This window comes from Scyliorhinus canicula, chromosome 11, assembly GCF_902713615.1.
Source record: "Scyliorhinus canicula chromosome 11, sScyCan1.1, whole genome shotgun sequence".
NCBI classification, from domain to species: domain Eukaryota; kingdom Metazoa; phylum Chordata; class Chondrichthyes; order Carcharhiniformes; family Scyliorhinidae; genus Scyliorhinus; species Scyliorhinus canicula.
This window is the reverse complement of record NC_052156.1, coordinates 21,445,540-21,468,197: the sequence shown is the minus strand read 5'-3', so window position 1 is coordinate 21,468,197 and position 22,658 is coordinate 21,445,540. Positions and strand designations below refer to the sequence as shown.

Sequence of the window (22,658 nt, the reverse complement as noted above, 5' to 3'; positions counted from 1 at the left end):
CCCACCCAAACCCGCAACCAGTGAAATAATAAAAATCCCAAAATGATATGACAAAACACCCAAGTAAACAGATAACAGTCCCAAAAAGCAGACAAGAAAAAACAGAACAGCAAAAAAAAACATCGTCCAATAGAACCAAAAAGAAAAAGTGAAAGGATATCAAGGAGGACAAAGCCTCCGAGCTGTGTACAATGTTCCCCAGCCCCCAGTCTTCAGTTCAAGTCCAGCTTCTCTGCCTGGACAAAAGTCCAGGCCTCCTCTGGGGAGTCAAAGTAAAGTTGGCGATCTTTATAGGTGACCCACAGGCGTGCCGGCTGCAACAGGCCAAACTTGACCCCCTTCTTGTGGAGAACTGTCTTCGCCCTGTTAAACCCAGCCCTTCTCTTCGCCACCTCCGCACTCCAGTCCTGGTAGATCCGGATCTCCGTATTCTCCCACTTTCTACTCCTCTCCCTCTTCGCCCAACAAAGCACACACTCACGCTCGACCAAGCGTTGAAAGCGGACCAGCACCGCCATGGGCGGCTCGTTCGGCCTGGGCTTCCGCAGCAGCACCCGATGGGCACTCTCCAGCTCCAGGGGTCCCCAGAACGACCCCGCGCCCATCAGCGAGTTCAGCATCAGGACCACGTAGGCCCCCAAATCCAAACCTTCCAGCCCCTCTGGGAGGCCCAAAATCCACAGATTCTTCCGGTGGGAGCGATTGTCCATCTCCTTCATCCTTGCCAACCATTTCTTGTGAAGCACCTCGTGTGACTCTACCTTCACCGCCAGGCCCAGGAGTTTGTCCTCGTTCTCCAAAGCCTTCTGCTGCAGCTCCCGAATCTCCGCAGCCCGAGCCGTCTGAGTCGCCCCGAGCCTGTCCAGCGATGCCCTCAACGGCTCCAGGATCTCAGCCTTTAGTTCCTGGAAGGAGCGCAGCAGCAGCTCCTGCTGCTCCCTCGCCCACTGCTGCCACACTGCCGGTTCCTCGCCCGCCGCCATCTTGTCCTTGCACCTTCTTCTGCTGCAAAGTTGATTTTCTGGTCGCTCCACTTCTAGTCCAGTCCATCCACCAGCCGCCAAGCACAGAGGCTGCGTTCCCACCCGGGGAAAAGTCAAAACAGCGCCGTTGCGGGCCCTTAAAGAGCCCGAAAGTCCAAAAGTAGCAGGAGACACCGAACGTGCGGCTTAGCACTGCATCGCCGCAACCGGAAGTCCCCATGTTCCAATGTTTCTGATTAAAACCCAGTCTCTGGTATAGTATAGACTGAGAATTCAAATATCAGTACTAGATAGTGTCATTGGGAATTTAATGCTAAAACTTGAACAAGCCAATTTTTAATCAAGTCATTTCTAATAATGGCCCAGAATTGTTTAAAAAAAGAATAAACGGGTTTTAAGAAGTGTCACACATTGTTTTATCCCTGGGATTTTCTATTGATATTAATGGAATAATGGCTTGTATTCTGCAGAGGTGGTGTTCAATTTTTACCTTGACTTTGTTACTTTATGCCTTGAACTAGACATGCGCACAAGAGCACATAGGCAGATTAGGGAGCTGAGCAATGATGGGCACACAATTTCATCATTTAGTACCAAGCAAAGTCTTTGTAGGTGCAATTATTTGTTGCAGGGATATGGGGAAAGAGCATGGGGAGTGTGACTAACTGGATTGCTCTTTGAAAGAGCCAACACAGACTCCTGCTCTTCTCCCCACCCCAAACCTTGTATTAGTGGAAGCCCAAACCATTGAGATCAAACACTGAATTGATGATAATCAAATTGTACATCTAAAAAGGTAAAATGCTCTCAGTCAGGATACAATTCTTCTCCTACCCGGGATACAACTCTTCACAAAAGATTTATCAGGATACACTGCAGTCAAGATTTGGTTTAATAAATACTTTGTAATTACAAACATTTTTCACTTAAGTCAACTTTATACAAGAAGCATTTTAGTGCAAAAGGAACCAAAAAAACTCAGTAAGGAGTATACTTGCAATAGGACCACATTTAATATGTGGTGCTCGTTTTTCTGGGATAAATGTAGTGTTGTCATATTTCAAAATAATTCAACATTTCCCATGATTTTAGTCAACTCTATCACTTCCTTCTTGAAGGGAGGCAGATCCCAGAGGTGGCTCCTGCTGAGTGTCTTTATACAGGATCAGCCACAAACGATTTATTGGGGAAAATTTGGTTAAATCCGGCAGTCCGTTAGCCAACGGTTAAACATTTACAGCTCCATTGTGCAGTCAAGAATAAATGAAGCAATATATTACCACATCATATTCATTCTAGAATATGGCTGATCAATGGCATTGCAGATTAAAATGGAGGATGGGAAAAAAAGTAGAGTTGTACAGTGTGTGAGCTTGGCTGCGGTCTTTCCTGAACCATGCACTGGTGTGGTTTAAAGTCATCCACTTGTTAAAAGTGCCAGTTCCATTTTACCCAATGACCTCCAGCTACACTAACTGATTTAGGCATTGTGTAGGAGGAAGTGGGCAGAAAGAACATGAGCAGCGCTCGTTCAAAGGGGAAATAACCTGTCCCCAGAAAGTTAATAGCCCAGTTTCAAATGGATTAGGAGCTGAGCTTGCTAGAGAAAATAGTGACTTTGATGAGTATTATTGCAGCCTAAAATATTCAGTCAAATGCATGATTATTCCCCAAAAATACTTGAGATATATTCTCCAATTATACAAGTGTTACGTTGTACGTTGTAGCTCCTTGATTGGCACGGTGAAGCAATCAGGGTCATATCCTCAAGTGCTACATAGATGTACAGAACACATTTGACTATATATCATAATCAATGCACATGTTCTGATGTATTTCTGCATCAAATTCACCAAAAGCATTCTATTGTACACCAGGATGCATACTTTCAGGGCAACCTTTTGTAGCTACAAAAATTACACCAAAAGTGAGATTTCTGGTAAAGGTTCATTTACAGGCGTTTAAAAAAATAGACATTTCATTCAAGGGCACAGAAGGGTTTGACTGCTGCCTGTTTTTCCTCCTCATCCAACAGCTGCTGCACATAGTATGAAGTTCCAAGTAGAACATGACCTGTAGCTTGCATGGTAAACATTGTCAAACGCAAGGCTTCCCTAAGAGCAAACAGAAAAGAATGAATAGAAAGGCATTGGAAAACAGGTAGAGCTATTCAAAAGTTGTGTAAAATCCATTCTACAGTGCAATTAGTCTATGGGATCAAAGTCAGCAATCAAGTAAATCTCTTCTATAAACTTGGTACTTTAGGGCTGGACAGAAACTAGATCTCATTTCCACCTGATAGGAGAAACAATTGGGGTATAGGTTGATAATGTTAATAATGGAAGAACCAACTTTGCAATTGCATCAAGCGTACAAGCATGTATTTGCTTTCTTGCTGCTTGTAATTAGTATGATTTGTATCAAAGAGGTCGGTCTCCTTTTGTGTGTGTATTTCAATTAAATAATTCAGCAGCATAAATTTAAAAATAATGGTTTTTCCATTCTCACACATTAATCCCGGGTCAATGCAACACAGTCTCATGCATGTGCAAGACTGAATACAGATAAGGGGTGCACCTTTACAAATTACCGTGGATTTGAAGGTTGAAGTGAGGATCGTGTAAAACAAAAAAGGTTCACAGCAGGTTGCAAGATTTCTTGGGAGTGAAATATCCAGGTTTGTCCTCGGGTAAATTTCCAAACTGAAAAGAATGCTTGATGATGCAGCAGTCTGTCATAGAGTCATACAGCAGAGAAAAGGCCCTTTAGTCCATAGAGTCTGCCTCTATTCTTGAACTAATCCCAGTTACCAGCACTTCTCTCATATCCTTGAATGCCGTGGTGTTTAAAGTGCTTTTTAAAGGTTGCGAGGTGCCCGGCCTCCACTATGTTCCCAGGCAGTGCATTCCAGATTCTCACCCTAAAACTATGCCCTTACAACAAAGGGAAACAGCCGTTTCCTATTTACCTTGACCAAACCCCTCAATCTTATACACCTCAAATCATACCCACCACACAAGCCTTCTCTGCTCGAAGGAAAACAATCCAAGCCTATCCAGTCTCTCCTTATTAGCTCAGATGCTCCATCCCAAGGCAACATCCTGGTGAATCGCGTCTGTGCCCCCTCCAGTGCAATCGCCTCCTTCCTACAGCATGACGACCAGAATTGCACACAATACTCCAGCTGCAGCCTAACTAACATTCTGTACAGCTCAATCATAACCTCCTTGCTATTATATTCTATGCAATGACTGATAAAGGCAAGTGTCCCATATGTCTTAACTACCCTATTCACCTGCCTGCAGGATCAGTGAACATGTATCCCAAACTCCATCTGTTCCTCGGTGCTTCCTAGTGTCCTGCCATTCATTACATACTTCCTTGTCCTGCTTCTTCTTCCAAAGTGCATCATTTCACACTTATCAGGGTTAAATACTATTTGCCATTGCTCTGGGGTCACATTCATAGAATTTACAGTGCGGAAGGAGGCCATTTGGCCCATCGAGTCTGCACCGGCCCTTGGAAGGAGCACCCTTCCCAACCGCACACCTCCACCCTATCCCCATAACCCAGTAACGCCACCCAACACTAAGGGTAATTTATCATGGCCAATCCACCTAACCTGGACATCTTTGGACTGTGGGAGGAAACACACACGCACACGGGGAGGACGTGCAGACTCCGCACAGACAGTGACCCAAGCCAGGAATCAAACCTTGGACCCTGGAGCTGTGAAGCAATTGTGCTACCGTGCTGCCCACTAAGGATGTCCTAATCGCATAACATTATGAATAAATGTCTGTAGAACCCCTTCACCCCCAAATGCCGGAGGGATGATGGGCGTGCGAGAAAAAAAAAATACAAAACATTATTCAAGCAGGTCAAGACATGGAGGTAGGGTGGTAGGAGTGGGATGGAGAAATAAAGAGGGAGTTTATTACCCTTGTAAATGGAGGATAAGAGGGAGGGAGGAGGAAGAGACACACAAAAGTTGGAGGGGGCCTCATCACCCTAAATAACAAGTGTAATAAAATGGAAGGGAGAAAAAAAAAAATGGGACAGGAGGAAGCTGATGGAGGGCAAAATTGAGCAGCAACACAATAAAGTTAAATTGCATGTGGCATGTGAAATTATGATAAATGCAAAAGTGCTGAGAGCAAAGACACGAGAAGAGAAGGGACATTCCTTTCATTCGTATGGAAGGGCAAACATTTTTAGATGTGAAATATAGGAGAAGGAAGTGGGGTTTGATGGCATGCTTTGTGGGGGCGGGGGAAAGAGGAGAGAAACGGGATTTCAGTGACAGTTTGGTAAGGGACACGGAACAAGGAGAGGCTGGGGATCAGAGAATGGGATTTCTGGATAACAGCAGCAATACCTTGTTTTAAAACACAGCACCTTTAATATGAAACACCTCAAGGTGCTTCACAGGCATGTTGAGGCCAAATTAGACACTGAACCTTCGAACAATTGGATTGCCACCCAAGCCACATCAGGTTTCAATCCAACCCGAAAACTGCCCCTGCCCTAAGAGAAAAAAAATCTTTCCAAAGCAAATGCCAGGTTCCCAAATATCGCACATGTTGAAGATTACACGTGTCAGGACAATTATTTTCATGAAACGAGGGCCCTGGGTTGGCATCTTTCGAATTTAAAAATACCAGTTGTGCTATGAATTCTACCAATATCTACTCAAAAAGTGGAAAACACTGGATCCAAAACACACTTGATCAGCAATCCAATGACTTTAGCTTGGAATTCTTTTTGCTTACCGCATTATTTTCTTTGCTCCCACACATTGGACATCATACGATAGGGAATATGAGCCATAGAATGTCATTTTTACACTCAGGCAGCCAATAAAGTCCTGAGGATTTTCTTTGTAGAGGTCAAAGGTTATTCTGGCAACATCTTTTCTTCTACGCAACCTATCTGTGAAACCTAGATGAAACCCGCTATTCTGTTTTTAAAACAAAAAAAAAAAAAATGACAATTATTCTCAGCACCAGGTAATATCATAAAAAGATGAAACTCTGGGACTACCACAAGCTTATCCCCAGAATTGTGCTTTGTAAAGATTTATGGAGTTGACGAATACCTGGAATGATGACATGCTTCACTAAAATGACAGAACTTTAAAATGCTGCTGAGTTCCTCACCTCCGGTGGTGTCCATTTCTGCCCCTTCTCAAGTGCCATGAACAGTGTGTTATCTGGTACAGTCTGAAAGAATTCTTCCGTCTCAATGACAGTCCCATCCTCCTCCAGTAGCAACGAGGTGCTGGATGTTGTGTGCAGTGATTCTTGAACCTTCAGTACAAGTGTAAAATAATAATAATGTCACAAGTAGGCTTCAATGAAGTTACTGTGAAAAGTGAAAAGCCCCTGTTTGTGGCATTCCAGCACCTGTTGGGGGGGGGGGGGGGGGGGGGGGTATGGGAATTAAACCTGCGCTGCTGCCTTGTTCTGCATTACAAGCCAGCTGTTTAGCCCACTGTGCTAAAAGCAGCCTCTGATGGTTCAGATACAGGAAGAAAAAGTAGTGCCAAAACAAAAGCAAGCTGGGTTACGCAAGACTCGAACCGAAACAATATTACACTAAAAGCAGTAAAATATCTACAATACAATACACACAAGTTTAATAATGAGCTTTGGCAGCTTGTGGTGGAATTCAAAGAGGCCAAAAGGCGGTCTGTAAATACAGGCAGCTCCTGGAGCAAATCTCCCAAAAAGATGTCAAATCTTCAAAAAAATAAAAAGCAGCATGCCACCCCATTTCTCAGTTAGCTTACTATAGTTGAACCTGGTTGTATTTGTTTAATAAACTAATTTAAACGTAATTAAGCTGAAGGGGGCGGTTTAAGCTTAATTAAGCTGAAGAGGAAGGCAGTGGTGTTATCGCTGAAGTAGTAAACCAGAGACTTAGGGTAATGTCTGCTGAATCAGTGTTGAATTGTCTGCTGAATCAGTGTTGAATTTGACCATGGCAGGTGGCTGAATTTGGATTCCATTTTAAAATTCAGAATTTGGAAGTCTAATGATGGATCATGAAAACACTACCGATTTGTTCACTCGTGTCATTTTAGGACAGGAAATCTGCCTTTCTTCCCCGTGCTGGCCTACATGGGACTCCAATGTGGTAGATTCTAAATGCCCTCTGAAATGGCCGAGCAAGCAGGCCATTCAGTTCAAGGACAATCAGGGATGGGCATCAACCGCTGGACCTTGCCAGTGACACGCACATCCCAGGAAAGAAGACATTTTAAGATGAAAAATAATCGCCTTCTGGGTGAAAGAAGTATGCAAGGATAGACGTTTGGGTTCATGCAAAAGTTTCAAAAGAAACTAAGCAAAAAATGAACCAACATGCATCATGAGCTACAAGATCTCTAGTGCAATGATATTCAGCATTTTTTCAATGCTACTTGACCAGAGGTCACCACCTTGGTTAATTCCAGGTGACATGAGGAAGAGACTGAACCAAGAAGGCACCGTGTCCCTGATCTGGCTCTGAAGACTTATGCGGAAGAACTAAACCAGCACAGAAGGCAGCAATTTGGCCCATAGCATCTGTGCTGCCTCTATGAGGAAACTATTTACCTCGCAGCACTTCCGGGTCATCTCCCCATAGCCCTGCAAATTCTTCCTGGAATGCCTCAATTGTATCTGCCTTTATCACACTCTCTGGCAGTGCATTCCAGATCCTAACCACTCACTGCATGAAAAAATGTTTCTACTCCTATCACACCCTTGCCAAGCTAAGCTATGCCAGTACCATAGCTGCAATCTCTCAGACAGCAAAATTGGTCGGAGTGGCCCGAGCACAAAACCAGGACAAATCTAAACTGCCCAGTTTCCTCCACCTCAGTCTTCTCCAAGCAACCAAACAAATCAAATGTCACCTATTCATCAATAGTTTGTATAGGTTTTGCCTGAACCACTGGAGGCTAAAAGGACATCACAGTAAAATTTAACTAAGAATGCCGCCAAGCAGCTCTACATCAATAGAAAATTATCAAGAAGCTGGAGTCAGAAACAAGGAGGAAGATGGATGTGGTTGACAGAAACCAGTGCTTGCAACTGTAGGAGTTTCTCAGGATGCAGTCCAACCATTTCTCAATTACTTAAAATGACCTTCTTAATTCCCCTCAAAAGGTCAAGACTGGAGCTTAAATCACTTGTCTATTGTACACATTAAATTCCATTCAATTCGTGACTAACATCAGCCTACAGCAGAACCTGGACATATTGCGATCATGAAGAGAAAAGTAACTTTAAACGTTCATTCAAGGGATGTCAGCTTCACTGGCTGTTTTATCCTGGATGGTGTCGAGCTTCTAGAATGTTGCGGGAGCTGCCACATATCCAGGCAAGCGGAGACTATTCACACTCTTGGACTTGTATCTTGTAGTTGGAGGAGTCAGGAGCAAGTTGCTCACCACAGGATTCCTAGCCTTTGACTTGCTCTTGTAGCCACAGTAGTCATATAGCTAGTCTGTTCCTGGTCAACAGTAACCCACAGAATGTTTGTAGTGGCAAATCCAGCAATGGCAATACCATTGAATGCCAAGGATCGATGGTTAGATTCTCTCTTGTTGGAAATGGTCATTGCCTGGCACTGGTGTGGCACAAATGTTATTTTCCACTCGTCAGCGCAAGCCTGGATATTGTCACTGTCTGTGGACATGGAATATTTCAGTATCAGTATCACCACAAATCGCGCTGAACATCACAATGTAGGAAGGTCATTGACAAAGCAGCTAAAGATTATTTCACCTAGGACACTCCTTTGAGGAACTTCTGTGGTGATGTCCTGGAACAGAGATGACCTCCAGCAACTGTCTTCCTTTGTGTCAGGTATGACTCCCAACCAGCGGAGTGTTCCCCCTGATTTTTGCTAAGGTGCCTTGAGGTCACATTCAAATGCTGCCTTGATATCAAGCGAAAGTCACTCTCATCTCAAGTTCAGCTCTTTTGTCCATGTTTGGACCAAGGCTGTAATTAGGTCAGGAGTTGAGTGACGCTGGCGGAACCCAAACTGAGTATTTGTTGCCAGGTGCCAGCCATTGAACATGATGGAACCAATTACTTCCCCTCGCTTCAATAGTGCCATCACAGGAACCTCCACTATCAATATTCTATTGGAGAGAGGGTCAGGGGCGAATGGCCAAGAACGAACCAAAGTAGCTCAAAACTGGGAAATAATTGGGCTCTCTGATAAATTGCTCACCTGCCAACTCATTCACAGGCTCGAGGAATGGAGTGCTCACCTGTCCAACTGTGCCACAATTAGCCTAATCCCGCTCAGGACAAAGCAGTCTGCTCGATTTGCTCTCCTGCTACGGAACGGTACCACAACTGGCTGCAGTATTTACCATGTAGAGCAATTCAAACTTTGACAGCATCTCCTTGGCCCCATCACCATGGCCTCTATACCACAGAGAAGGAGAGCAGCAACATCACGGGATCATCAACCAGCCTTACGCCACCAATTATTTATTAGTCACAGTCAACATTCTGGAATTCCTCAGCTCACACACACTAAAAGAAACACTTTCACCAAAGAAAGGGCATTTGTAATAAATATGGTCTTGCCAGCACTACCCACATCCAATAAACAAAAACAAGCAAACACACGATGAAGAAAGCAGTCGCTATTCGGTTACCTAGTGATGCACATGCACATAGACAGAAAAAAGAAGAATTTGGCACCTTACAAATGCTTATGAACCTCGGTCACAAGATACTTGAGCAAATATTTTAATTCCACATTTAAAAACAAAAGGGTCAGAGGCCAACTTCTGAAATGGTAGGAACAGCCAGATGAGAAGTTTGGGTTAACAACAAATTACATTTACCCAGTCCCCCGAGGCAGGGACTGGGGCCCGGCCAAACAGAAATGCTGGAAAACCACAGCAGGTCTGGCAGCATTGAGAGAAAAAACAGTTAACGTCCTGAGTCCCTATGACTCTTCTCCAGAGCCTTGAAGTAGTAACACAGACTCAACGGAAACGACAGAAAGTGGATTTAGCAAATTAATTTTCACCTTGTCCAGTAAATCCTGAAGGCCTTCAGCCATGATGCCTTTCTTCAGGCTGCGATCCCAGTTGCACACCCTGAACGGTCTTTGCTGCGGAGAACTGTGCAACAGTTGGGATGTTGCTGACGCACTGGCAGACACACACCTAAAAGACAAAATTGGAGATGCCCATTCATATACCTACTGCCACAGAGACAGTTCCTTGGGTTGACTGCTAAGGAAAGGGTGGCCATGCAGAAACTGTTGTAAGATTTATGAAGCATTTAGATATTCACTTGGGCTGCTGTAACCTCCAGGGATATGGACCAAGCGCTGGAAGATGGGATTAGTGTAATCAGATCATTGTTGACTAGCATGGATAGAAGGTAACCAACAATCCGCTGTCGAGTGCCCCAGCAGCCCATAATTCTCCCATACCCACCATCACAGCTTCCGAAGTCAGATCGGCCTTCCTGAAAAAGTGAATCCTCGGATGGCGACAGGCCCGGACAGAGGTGTTCGGGACATCTTTAACCTGTTCCTGCTCCACTCGGAGGTCCCCACCTGCTTCAAGAGGACCACCATCATACCGTTGGCCCAAGAAAAACCAGGCAACGTGCCTCAATGACTACCGTCCGGTGGCCCTGACTTCAGTCGTAATGAAGTGCTTTGAGAGGTTGATCATGAAGCGCGTCACCTACATACTCCCAGAATGCCTTGATCCACTGCAATTCGCATACCGTTGCAACCGATCCACATCAGACGCTATTTCCCTGGCCCTACACTCATCCCTACAGCATCTCGAAAACAAGGACTCCTACATCAGACTCCTATTTATTGACTACAGCTCCACCTTCAACACCATAATCCCAACTAAGCTCATATCAAAGGTCCAAAACCTAGGACTTGGCTTCCCACTCTGCAACTGGATCCTCTATTTTCTGACCAACAGACCACAATCACTAAGAATGAACAACAACACCTCCTCCACAATAGTCCTAAATACCGGGGCCCTGCAAGGCTGCGTACTTAGCCCCCTACTCTACTCCCTGTACACACACAACTGAGTGGCAAAACTTGGTTCCAACTCCATCTACAAGTTTGCTGACGATATGACCATAGTGGGCCGGATCTCGAATAATGACGAGTCAGAATTCAGGAGGGAGATTGAGAACCAAGTGGAGTGGTGTAGCGAAAACAATCTCTCCCTCAATGGCAGCAAAACTAAAGAGCTGGTCATTGACTTCAGGAAGCAAAGTACTGTACACACCCCTGTCAGCATCAACGGGGCCGAGGTGGAGATGGTTAGCAGTTTCAAATTCCTAGGGGTGCACATCTCCAAAAATATGTCCTGGTCCACCCACGTCGATGCTATCACCAAGAAAGCACAACAACGCCTATATTTCCTCAGGAAACTCGGCATGTCCACATTAACTCTTACCAACTTTTACAGATGCACCATAGAAAGCATCCTATTGGGCTGCATCACAGCCTGGTATGGCAACTGCACAGCCCAGGACCGCAAGAAACTTCAGAGAGTCGTGAACACCGCCCAGTCCATCACACGAACCTGCCTCCCATCCATGGACTCCATCAACACCTCCCGCTGCCTGGGGAAAGCGGGCAGCATAATCAAAGATCCCTCCCACCCGGCTTACTCACTCTTCCAACTTTTTCCATCGGACAGGAGATACAGAAGTCTGAGAACACGCACGAACAGACTCAAAAACAGCTTCTTCCCCGCTGTCACCAGACCCCTAAATGACCCTCTTATGGACTGACCTCATTAACACTACACCCTGTATGCTTCATCCGATGCCGGAGCTTATGTAATTACATTGTATATCTTGTGTTGCCCTATTATGTATTTTCTTTTATTCCCTTTTCTTCCCATGTACTTAATGATCTGTTGAGCTGCTCGCAGAAAAATACTTTTCACTGTACCTCGGTACACGTGACAATAAACAAATCCAATACAATCCAGTATGATGAACTGAATGGCCTCTAACTGTGCTGTAAAGGTCTGTGAATGAAAAAAGCACTCTAGTACGGTGCTTAATTAGTTACTGAATCTTACATTAACAAAACCAATAACCTGTTACCTGGGGCATAATAGATTTAACATTTTATTTTAGAAAGGCTGTATTTCCTGTCTATTCCTGGCACCTATGCCATCTAAGCATATCTCCAATGATCAACAGCCATGATTGAGGCAATATAACTTCTGATAGGGCCAAACATTTCAAAGTGCAGGAGCCAGACTAAAGGCATTTCACCAGCCTGTCAAGTAGCCAATGAATTGCCCACGTAAAAATGCCTCATTATAAAAACAACCCAGAGGCAAGATAAGTCTGAAGTAGACCTGTCAGGAGAACTCGGATGTTGTCAAATGTTTAGCCTCGAGAGAAAGCAATGGAAATAAATTTGTACATGTGCTCTTTGGCACAAGAGACCAAATTGGACCTTTTGAAACCTCTCGGTCATTGTACTGACCATGCTCCCCATAAAGGCAATATGTTGCAAGCTCCAGAATACTGCAGGAACAGCATCTCATCTTCCGGTTAGGCATGCTATAGCTTTCCGGTCTCAGCATCGAATTCGACAACGTCAGATGATTTATCTGCCGTTCGGCCTTTCGTTCTCTCTGGGGACTGCCATTAGCACTCTTTTCCCTTGGGTTCTGTGGCTATGACTCATCTTTCATTCCCTCACCCCACAGTATAAATATCTCCCACTTTCTATGTCTTTTAGCTTTGACAAAGGGTCATCTGGACTCGAAACTTTAGCTCTTTTCTCTCCCTACAGATGCTGTCAAACCTGCTGAGATTTTCCAGCGTTCTCTATAATTCCAGAATATTCACATGGTTGATTGGGTACAATATTTGGTGTACTAATTACAGGTAATAATCCAAAGAATGAGATCCAAATTTCCAAACACTGTTGAGCGAAGCAATCGGTTCCATTCCTTGCTAGAATATATAAACCAATGATTCAAATGGCCAAGAAAGAGGAATAATAATAATAGTTATTATTATTAGTGTCACAAGTAGGCTTACATTAACACTGTAATGAAGTTACTGTGAAATGGTATTTTATCTAAATGTCAGACCATTTTTTTCAATATAGTCGGCATATTGATCGGAATGAATCAAGGTGATCTACAAATTAGACACATTTGTAAAGTCTCCTTCCCTGTACCATTCTCCGAAAAAAGTTTTATTGGTTGCCATTGCAGCCTTTACTAGCTACTAGTAGGTGCACTAGTTCAGAATCAATGCTATTTTGTGCAGCAGAATGTTGGAGGGTCAAGAGAGAATCAACAGTACAATCTTCTGAACAGTTCATGAAAAGAGTGTTGGTTCCTAAAGGCCACAAAAAGTGGTTGTATGAATTGAAGGATCAGTAAAAATAAATTCTCATGTTTTCAATCACAATCCAATGAACTAGGAAAACAACAGGTGGGAGATCTTACCTGGAGATTGAACTGGGAGATAAGAAACTGAGGGATTTCTTTGCATATTCCATTTTCAACTTCCACAAAAGGTTTAACCTGCCAAATTAAAAATAAAGTTATATTTCTTTAAAATCTTCGATCAGTGAATGGATTAAATGGAGATTGTGAAATACAATATTCTTGCACTCAGAATTTAACACCCTTATCCAAGGGTACAGAGGAGGAATATCCAACCATCTGCTGGCACCACCTAATTTCCAACTTCACTGACCTCTTCCAAATTCTTCATTGTATTGTCACTTCCCCCAAATCAGTGTTCATCATTCCCATGTTAAGAATTGGGGAATTCTTAAAAATTTAATGAAAAAGGGGAATTGATAAGGGCAGCTGTCAGAAGGGATGTTTTGATATGCGAAATAGCATACCCGCGAGAAAAACAATGAGGGGTAAAAGAGGCAACTTCAAAGTGGAGAGATAAAGGAATTGGCTTACATGCTAAAAACCTCCTCAATCTGCCCCCAAATCGATCCTGGATCCTTGAACCACTCCCGCACCTCATCAATATAAACCGCCTAGTAATAAAATAACAGTGGGTAAAGCTAACCCCCTCCCCACAACTGCCTGCCCCTCTGCAAAAACATTCTAGGCACCCGAGAAGTCTTACCAGCCCAAACAAAAGGAGCCAACATTATCTTCCCAACTGGAGAGGGGGTCCGTAATATATTGAAACAGATCGTCTGCAAACAAGGACACCCTTGGCTCCTTCCCCCTCCACTCGGTAGACAACCTCTATGGAACGACCAGTGGCTTGATTGCTGATGCAAACAGCAAAAGAGACACGGGCTCCCCTGTCCAGTTGGAAATAAGCCAAGCTCATGGCATTATAGATCATAGAATTTACAGTGCAGAAGGAGGCCATTCGGCCCATCGAATGTTGTATCTGCTTTCTGTTTGTCAGCACTTCCGGCGTTGGGGCATAGGGTACTTGGTAGTGCGCCTAGAGAATGGAGTCCACCAGCCTCTGACTCTCTACCTTCCCTCCTTTATCCCCATGCGCCATAAACAAAATTATCTTCCCCCTAACCACCGCCATCAGGGCCTCCCAGAGCATGGAATGAGACCGCCTCATTCCTGCTCGACTTAACCAAACTCAGAGTGACCCAGCTCCAACAACAAATCCACAAAACACACAGAGCATGGTGCAATATATAATGATCGCTGAGTAACCTGCCCCCTTCACTGCTGTGAGAAGGGACCTACCCACCACAGAGATGTTGATTTGGGAGTGGACCAGGTGGATGCGAGAAAAATAAAAAGGAAAACTCATTCTGGACACTTCCCAAGCCTCAGTGATCTATGGGCATGGTCCAAACAGAAGGGGTTGAAAAGACCTACCCGCCCATCAACTTTTCAAACATCTTGGTCATATAATCCGTGGAGCTGGAGCCCTCCAGGCCCCCAGCAACCTGACAATCCTCAAGTTTTTCTGGAGCGGTTCTCCAGGTTGTCCACCGTGGCCTTTTAGCACCCTCCACTCATCCACCACCCTCCACTCATCCACCATCATCTCTGCCTCCAATGAGGCAATCCAATCACAGAGCTCTACCTCAACCTTTTGAATAATCTCCTTGTGTACTTACGTTCACTGGTTCAACTTCTCCATGGACACCCGATTGGGGCTGAAGCCCCCTCCATTGCCTTCTTCAAATCCTCGGTCATGCTTCCTAAATTCATTGACCGGGAAGCTAACTAACCTCTTGCTCATACACTGAGGAGACCCAACCTCAGCAGAAGCTGCTATTGTCATGCATTCCCCTGCTGGAGTTGTAAGATCTCCAGATTCCGTCAGCATTCCTCTGCTTGGAACGGATTCTGCTGGACATTACACAAACGGGGGATATCTTATTCAACCAAACTATTCCCATTTCCCCCACAAAAATAAAATTGCCCGTACATTGTCAAAAAGAACTGAAAACAGAATGCCCCATCGGGAGTCACCACGTATGCAACTGCTCAACACAGCCACTGGAGTTCCCATCTTCATAAACTTCAGCTAATTCCAAAACTCTGCTGTCTTTCCAAACTTGCACCAAGTTCCATTCACCATCATCCTGGTGTTCACTGATCTATGTTGGCTCCCAATTAGGCAACAATATTTCTTTCTTTAAGTAGGATCCTCATTCTCAAATCCTGCCAGTTGCCATCTTTAATCTCCGCCAGGCCCATGAGCCGCCGAGATATCAGTGCTTCCCTAATTTTGGCATCTTAAAGGGATCTCCAATTAAATCGCTGCACCATTGGTAGCTGCGCCTTGAGCTGCCAAGTTCTGGAGTTCGCTCCCAAGAATCTCTGCCTCTTACCTCTTTCTTGATTAAAACATACAAGATCCTGAGGGGTCTTGACAGGGTCAATGCAGAGAGGATGTCTCATTTTGCAGGAGCATCGAGAACTAGGGGTCATTTATTTATTTTAAAAAGAGGACGACAGACTTTTTCTCTCGAGGAGAGTGAGTCGTTGAAACTCTCTTCCTCAAAAAGGTGACGAAGCAGAATCTTTGAACATTAAGATAAAGGCGGCGGATAGATTAGTGATAAGCAAAGGGGTGAAAGGTTAATGTGGGAATTTGGAGGGACTGAGTAGCCTACTCCTAATTAGTGTCCATCTATTATTTTAAGACTGCTCAAAAATAACATCTTTGGCCAAATTTTTGGTCATCTGCCCCAACACCTCCTTGTGAGTTGGTGTCAAATTTTGTTTTATAAACTTTCTTGCAAAGCGCCTTAGGACATTTGCTATAAATCCCTTACAAATGCAAGTCGTTGTTTGCAATAGACAGCTACACTGGGTTAAGATTCTCCAAGTTCTCACCCACTTTGCAAAATTACATTCCGTCCAATGTTTTATTTTGATACAATGTTGCCACCTTATGATCCATACATTAACAATAAAGAATAATTACTGTGCAAGTGCTGGAACTGACATGAGAGAACCTATTTACACAGATGCACACTACACCCTTCCTAAAGACACTAGAACCATAGAATTCCTACAGTGCAGAAGGAGGCCTTTAAGAATCTCTACCAAGCCTCTGAAAGAGCACCCTACCTAGGCTCACTCTGCCCTAACCCCACCTAAACTGCATACCTTTGAATACCTACCCTGCACATTTTGGACTGTGGGAGGAAACCCACGCAGACACAGGGAGAAGTGCAAACTTCACACAGACAGCCAGGCAAGGCTGGAATTGAACCCAGGCCCCTGGCACTGTGAGGCAGCAATGCTAACCACTGTGTCAACCCCCCCTCCCCAGTACAGAAACTTGTCTGTAGTAATCCACGGGAGGCAGGAGTTCCGTCACCACACCAATATTTATTTAACAATGACGATATTACAGGAGCAGCTACAAACAGTGCTGCTAGCAGTCCAGTCAACTTAAGACTGGCTCACAAAGCCTACACAGGTGATTATATGGGCCCCCTCAATGAGCTACCATTGGAGGGAACTCATACTCCAATTGGCCAACCAATAAAGCCAATTGGAGTTCATTACATTGTCAATTCATACAGATTCAAATTCTATTCAATGTAACAGTTTCACTTGTAGTAGTGCAGGACCCAGTAGCGTAGTGGGAATGTCACTGGACTAACAATCCAGAGGCCCAGGTTAATGCTCTGGGGACATGGGCTCATTCCTATAACATGTCAACTGGTGGAATTTAAATTTGATTAATCTAGAATTGAAAAGTTAGTCTGACAGCCATCATAGATGTTGTAAAACACCATCTGGTTCACGAATGTCCTTTTTGGAAAGAAATGTACCATCCTTACCCAATCTGGCCTACTGCGACTCTAGCTCCACTGCATCCTGGTTGACTGCCCTGAGTCAGTCAGTTCAGGGCAATTAGCAACAAATGCTGACCTGGCCAGCGGCACCCACGTCCCATGAATGGAAAAGGAAAACAAACTTTTATACACTTGGAACATGGCCAATTCTGCCCAAGCCAAGCAGATTGTGGACATAATACAAATTTAAAAATAGACAATTACAAAATGGGAAGACAGCACTCACTTTTCAGTTGATCTTAATGTTTAAAGCTTCCTGATCCACTCCTTTTCCAGCCTCCGTCTTCCTTGTCCACTCTTTAGATTCTGACGGTAAAAGTCCACCGTTTCCAATTAAAGGTGAATGACTCACATGGATCAAAGTTCTGCCAACAAAGCCAGTTATTGCTCCACAGAAGGTGTGTTAATGAAAAGTGTTTATTATCACGTTTCAAAATCAGAGTTCTCCTTCCTCACTCCCCTAAATCATCTGGTGTTGGGCCACTTTGGATTGCGTTTTAAAACACAATGAATTCACTTACTGTAGCTTTGAAAGAAAAGGAGAAAGGGTATTTGGTAAAGTCTGACGCTGAAATTATTTGTGATGATCACTGATAATGGGGGAGATGCCAAGTCATCCCAGACACACACACACATTCGGATTTGGAACGGATATTCCAAATCCGAATGTGTGTGTGTCTGGGATGACGTAGCATCTCCCCCATTATCAGTGATCTAATTCTGTTAGGGGGGGGGGGGGGGGGAGGGGGGTGGTTGCTGGAAGGAAAACTTGCTGGACCTTGCTCAGATTCAATACTATAAACAGATTTGAAGTGTATGGAGCCCACTAACCAGGGCGAGGCGGTGCAGGTTATTATTTTACTTATACACCAGAAAGGAAAATACAGCTGGATAAATGTGATCAGTTAGTTTGCATATTCACAAACTGCGAAGTAAACAGCCCTGGCCTCATTCCACTAACTGCTTCTTAGTAAACCTTAACGAAAAATAGTCAGGAAAGTACACAAGGGTGAACCAGTGAAAGTTAAGTTGTCCATTTTGGATCACAAGAAAATTGTATTGTTCCACCCAGTTTGGCTACTGTATAAATGAGAGTGGCTTTACGACTGTGCCTGGATAATCCAGAGTTGAAAAGGAGTGTCCAGCATCACTATATCCAAGCGAATATCTAGGGCCGCAGCTAAACTTGGAATGAAAAGTTGAGGAATGAAAAGTTGAAGACTGAAAAGGTGGCAAGTCAGTCATAAGACCATAATACATAGGAGCAGAATTAGGCCACTCGGCCCATCGAGTTTGCTCCGCCATTCAATCATGGCTGATATTTCTCATCCTCATTCTCCCCACATGGGCAGCACGGTAGCATTGTGGCTAGCACAATGGCTTCACAGCTCCAGGGTCCCAGGTTCGATTCCGGCTTGGGTCACTGTCTGTGCGGAGTCTGCACATCCTCCCAGTGTGTGCGTGGGTTTCCTCCGGGTGCTCCGGTTTCCTCCCACAGTCCAAAGATGTGCAGGTTAGGTGGATTGGCCATGATAAATTGCCCTTAGTGTCCAAAATTGCCCTTAGTGTTGGGTGGGGTTACTGGGATAGGGGGAGGTGTTGACCTTGGGTAGGGTGCTCTTTCCAAGAGCCGGTGCAGACTCGATGGGCCGAATGGCCTCCTTCTGCACTGTATATTCTATGATAACCCCAGATCCCTTATTAATCAAGAACCTATCTATCTCTGTCTTAAAGACACTCAGTGATTTGGCCTCCACTGATTCACCACCCTCTGGCTCAAGAAATTCCTCCTCATCTCGGTTTTAAAACGATCGTCCCTTTAGATTGTGTCCTCTGGTTCTAGTTTTTCCTACAAGTGGAAACATCCTCGCCACGTCCACTTTATCCAGGCCTTGCAGTATCCTGTAAGTTTCAATAAGATCCCCCCTCATCCTTCTAAACTCCAACGAGTACAGCCCCAGAGTCCTCAACCGTTTCCTCATAATGTCAGAGTTGGATTGAAAGGAAAGCCAATGTATAGAGGAAGGGGTTAATAAAGGGCGCTGCTGTTTCAGCTGGTGCACCAGATCTGCTGCAGGCACAGCGGGGGAGATTCTCAGAGCCCTTCGCCGGGCCAGAGAACCGCCGCAACCGCACCACGACGCCCCGACGCCGGCGCACAATTCTCCGAGGTGTGGAGAGTCGGCGCCATTTGCACCGGCGTATTTGGCGCGGCAATCGGCGGGGCCGCTGATTCTCTGGCCCGGATGGGCCGAGCGGCCGCGCTGATACAACAGAGTCCCGCCGGCACCGGTGACCCCTGGTCGCTGCCTGCAGGAACTCTGCAGGAACGGTCGGGTGGCGACCTGTGGGGAGGGTGGTCTTCAATGGGGCCTGGCCTGCAATTGGGGCCCACCGATTAGCGGGCCGGTTTCTTCCCCCCCCCCCCCACAGGCCTACTTTCTGGTCGCTGGCCCCTGAACACCGACTCCATGTTGAGTCGGGGCCAGTGCGCTAAAGAAGTTCCCCGTGCATGCACAGGTTGGCGCGGCACCCATTTGGCACCGCGAAAGGAGGCTGGAGCAGCATGAACCGCTTCAGCGCCATTCTGGCCGCCAGAATCGGTCCTACCAAGGCCTGGTTCGCGGCGTTCATGACGGCGCGAACGTTTGGGCTCCATATCGGAGAATCGCCCCCAACATGATTAGGAGGTGCAACAGGGAGAATCCAACCAGAGGAAAGGCACTTCCTTGATTGCATGGCATCAATTACAGAAACACAAGTTCAAATATTATCAACGTTAACATAGTAAATTGCTCGGGAGTATTATCAATTAGAATCTGGCACTGAGTAGCATAAAAGAGTTAATGTTAAATGTGTAAATATATCATCTAAATATCTACAAGGGGCAGCATGGTGGCTGGCACTGCTGCCTCACAGCACCAGGGTTCAATTCCAGCCTTGGAAGACCGTGTGGAGTTTGCACTTTCTCCGAGTATCTGTATGAGTTTCCTCCCACAGTCCAACGATGTGCGGGTTAGGCGGATTGGCCATGCTAAATTGCCCCTTAAGTGTCCAAAAAACCAAAAGGTTAGGTGGAGTTGCAGGGATGGGGCGGGGGAATGGGCCTACATAGGTGATCTTTAAGAGGGTCAGTGCAAGGGCAGCACGGTGGCCTAGTGGTTAGCACAGATGCCTCACAGCGCTGAGGTCCCAGGTTCGATCCTGGCTCTGGGTCACTGTCTGTGTGGAGTTTGCACGTTCTCCCCGTGTCTGCGTGGGTTTCACCCCCACAACCCAAAAATGTGCAGTGTAGGTGGATTGGCCACACTAAATTGCCCCTTAATTGGAAAAAATAATTGGGTAATCTAAATTTATAAAAACAACAACAACAGTGCAGACTCAGTGGGCCAAATGGCCTCCTTCTGCACTGTAGGAATTCTATCATTTTCTATCAGTCACAATCACACAGATAGTTCTATGTAGGGCCTCCTCAGTCTACATTGTACATAGTTCAAAAGGTAGAGTTTACTAACATACCAACAGCACAAGTCCAGACACAACCATAATAAAACCATGATGTGGAGATGCCAACATTGGACTGGGGTGGGCACATTAAGAAGTCTTACAACACCAGGTTAAAGTCCAACAGGTTTGTTTCGAATCACTAGCTTTCGGAGCACAGCTCCTTCCTCGGGTGAACAGTGATCCGAAACAAACCTGTTGAACTTTAACCTGGTGCTGTAAGATTTCTTACAATAATAAAACCAGAAGTAGTTTTTAAAAAGGAACATCTTCAAAAAGGAGGAAAACGGAGTAGATAGACTGATGCTTAAGGAAGGAATTTAAGGAGAGCTTAAAACTTCCAGCAACTGAAAGCATCTCCTGTGGTGGAGCAATTAAAATAGGATTGCAAATGTCACAGGGTCATAGTCAGGAGGAGGCGACAGAGTGTGAAAATAAGGATGTGAATTTTTAAATCAAGACATTGCTTAATTGGGACTGGGGCCAATAATCACAGGGGTGATGGTTGAACAGGACTTATTGCCAGTTAGGACAGGGGCAGCAGAGTTTGTTTTACCATAATAGTGGCACACTTGGAACTACCTTTCAGACTCGATGGGCTGAGTGGCCTAATTCTACTCCCATGTCTTATGGTCAACGTTTCCTCCCAGGAACTGTCAAGAGGCTGTATCCGACCATTCTGCGTTATCATTAAAGACCATATAATTCCATCCCTGCAATGTTCTCTCCCCCCACCCCAGGTTTGGGTGAGAGTTGGGGCAGCATTTGGCCCTCTATCCTCTAGACAGGTTCACTGAGAAGGCGCGGGCGGGGGGGGGGGGGGGGGGGGGGGGGGGAGGGGGAGTGAACCCAAGTCTGAAGTTGCATCGTTAACGTTTCACCATGAATGTTTTTAAGTCATGTGTTGTGAAAGGTAATCCGTCATATGTCCAAATGGAAAAGGGGCTTTCTTCCCTCCCGCTTACGTAGTTTACAAAGTTTACCCATGAAATGACAACGGAAAGAGGGCAATTTCACATCCTGACCCACAGAAGAACATTCGTCAATTTCAGTTCGTAACTCCAGAAACTGTAACCGGGGGATTGCAACCTAAGAAAAAAACCGAAATGTAACAACTGCACAAAGAGTCACACCAACCTTGCGTCAACGATGTAATTAAATGTGTTGCAAGAACCGCCCACTACGATAATAATTACCATCAATTAAAAAAGTCAGCCGGGCCACACAGGGAGGAGACAGCAACGCGGAGCTCACACAGGGAGGAGACAGCAACGCGGAGCTCACACAGGGAGGAGACAGCAACGCGGAGCTCACACAGGGAGGAGACAGCAACGCGGAGCTCACACAGGGAGGAGACAGCAACGCGGAGCTCACACAAGCTGCACCAACATCCGCCAGCCCGCTGAAGTTAGGTGAAATAAGACCTGGTCAATTTGCGGATCTCTCGTCCCACATGTTTCTCAATCTCTATGCCACCACTTTAGGGATGAGCTAAGGGGATTCTCTCTAAAGGGTATAAAGGATACACGTGGCCTAGATCCGACCTGCACTCACCTAAATCAAGTCAAACCTTGTTCTCCAGCAGACTGCTGTTGATACACACAAACCTGCTCCAAGGAGGACACCCCCTGCTCTGCTTCACTGCTCACTCTGCGATGACACCACCTCCATGAACATTGAGCCCGTGCAGGGTCCCTTTAAGGGGCAGCCCCTTTAATTTGTCCCTCGGTTTGGTTGATTTATTTGAATTGGTTTTAACCCCAAATCGGGTAAACTACGAACCGAGGGGCAATTGCTCTGGGATTCCCCCCGCTCAAATCCCAGCACGGTAAATGATTCCAATGAAAAGTTGTCCTC

At 45.3% G+C, this 22,658-nt stretch overlaps 2 protein-coding genes across 9 annotated transcripts in view; one reads left to right on the top strand and one right to left on the bottom strand.

Moving 5' to 3' along the window:
• Positions 1–1,857: 1,857 nt before the first annotated feature.
• Positions 1,858–22,622, bottom strand: cidec (cell death inducing DFFA like effector c). 8 transcript variants are annotated; one of them, XM_038812495.1, is made up of 7 exons: positions 22,356–22,620; positions 17,524–17,662; positions 13,474–13,551; positions 10,029–10,167; positions 6,143–6,292; positions 5,756–5,943; positions 1,858–3,097 (listed from the first exon to the last, which is right to left on the bottom strand). In XM_038812495.1, exons 3-7 carry the CDS (start codon positions 13,524–13,526, stop codon positions 2,962–2,964), a joined length of 666 nt encoding a protein of 221 aa, XP_038668423.1. In that variant the 5' UTR covers positions 13,527–13,551; positions 17,524–17,662; positions 22,356–22,620; the 3' UTR covers positions 1,858–2,961. The 8 variants fall into 8 exon arrangements, with proteins under 8 accessions (XP_038668423.1, XP_038668424.1, XP_038668420.1 ...); XM_038812496.1 differs by having other exon boundaries at positions 17,524–17,603; XM_038812492.1 differs by lacking the exon at positions 22,356–22,620 and adding an exon at positions 21,939–22,124.
• The window catches only part of LOC119973899 (interleukin-17 receptor E-like), a 128,374-nt gene continuing 127,812 nt past the window's right edge, over positions 22,097–22,658 (top strand). Inside the window, exon 1 of the mRNA XM_038812488.1 lies at positions 22,097–22,213. The gene's annotated coding sequence lies outside the window, so the exon portion shown is untranslated. The remainder of the gene's footprint in view (positions 22,214–22,658) is intronic.

Bases quoted from the DNA above. Each gene is read 5' to 3' on its own strand.
- cidec (XM_038812490.1), bottom strand. From the start codon at position 22,000: ATGGTAATTATTATCGTAGTGGGCGGTTCTTGCAACACATTTAATTAC. The intron at 6,293-10,028 runs GTGAAAATTAAT...CTTGTACTGAAG, and splicing joins TTCAGGATTTACTGGACAAG to GTTCAAGAATCACTGCACAC. The intron at 3,098-5,755 runs GTAAGCAAAAAG...GTTTGCTCTTAG, and splicing joins GGAGCAAAGAAAATAATGCG to GGAAGCCTTGCGTTTGACAA.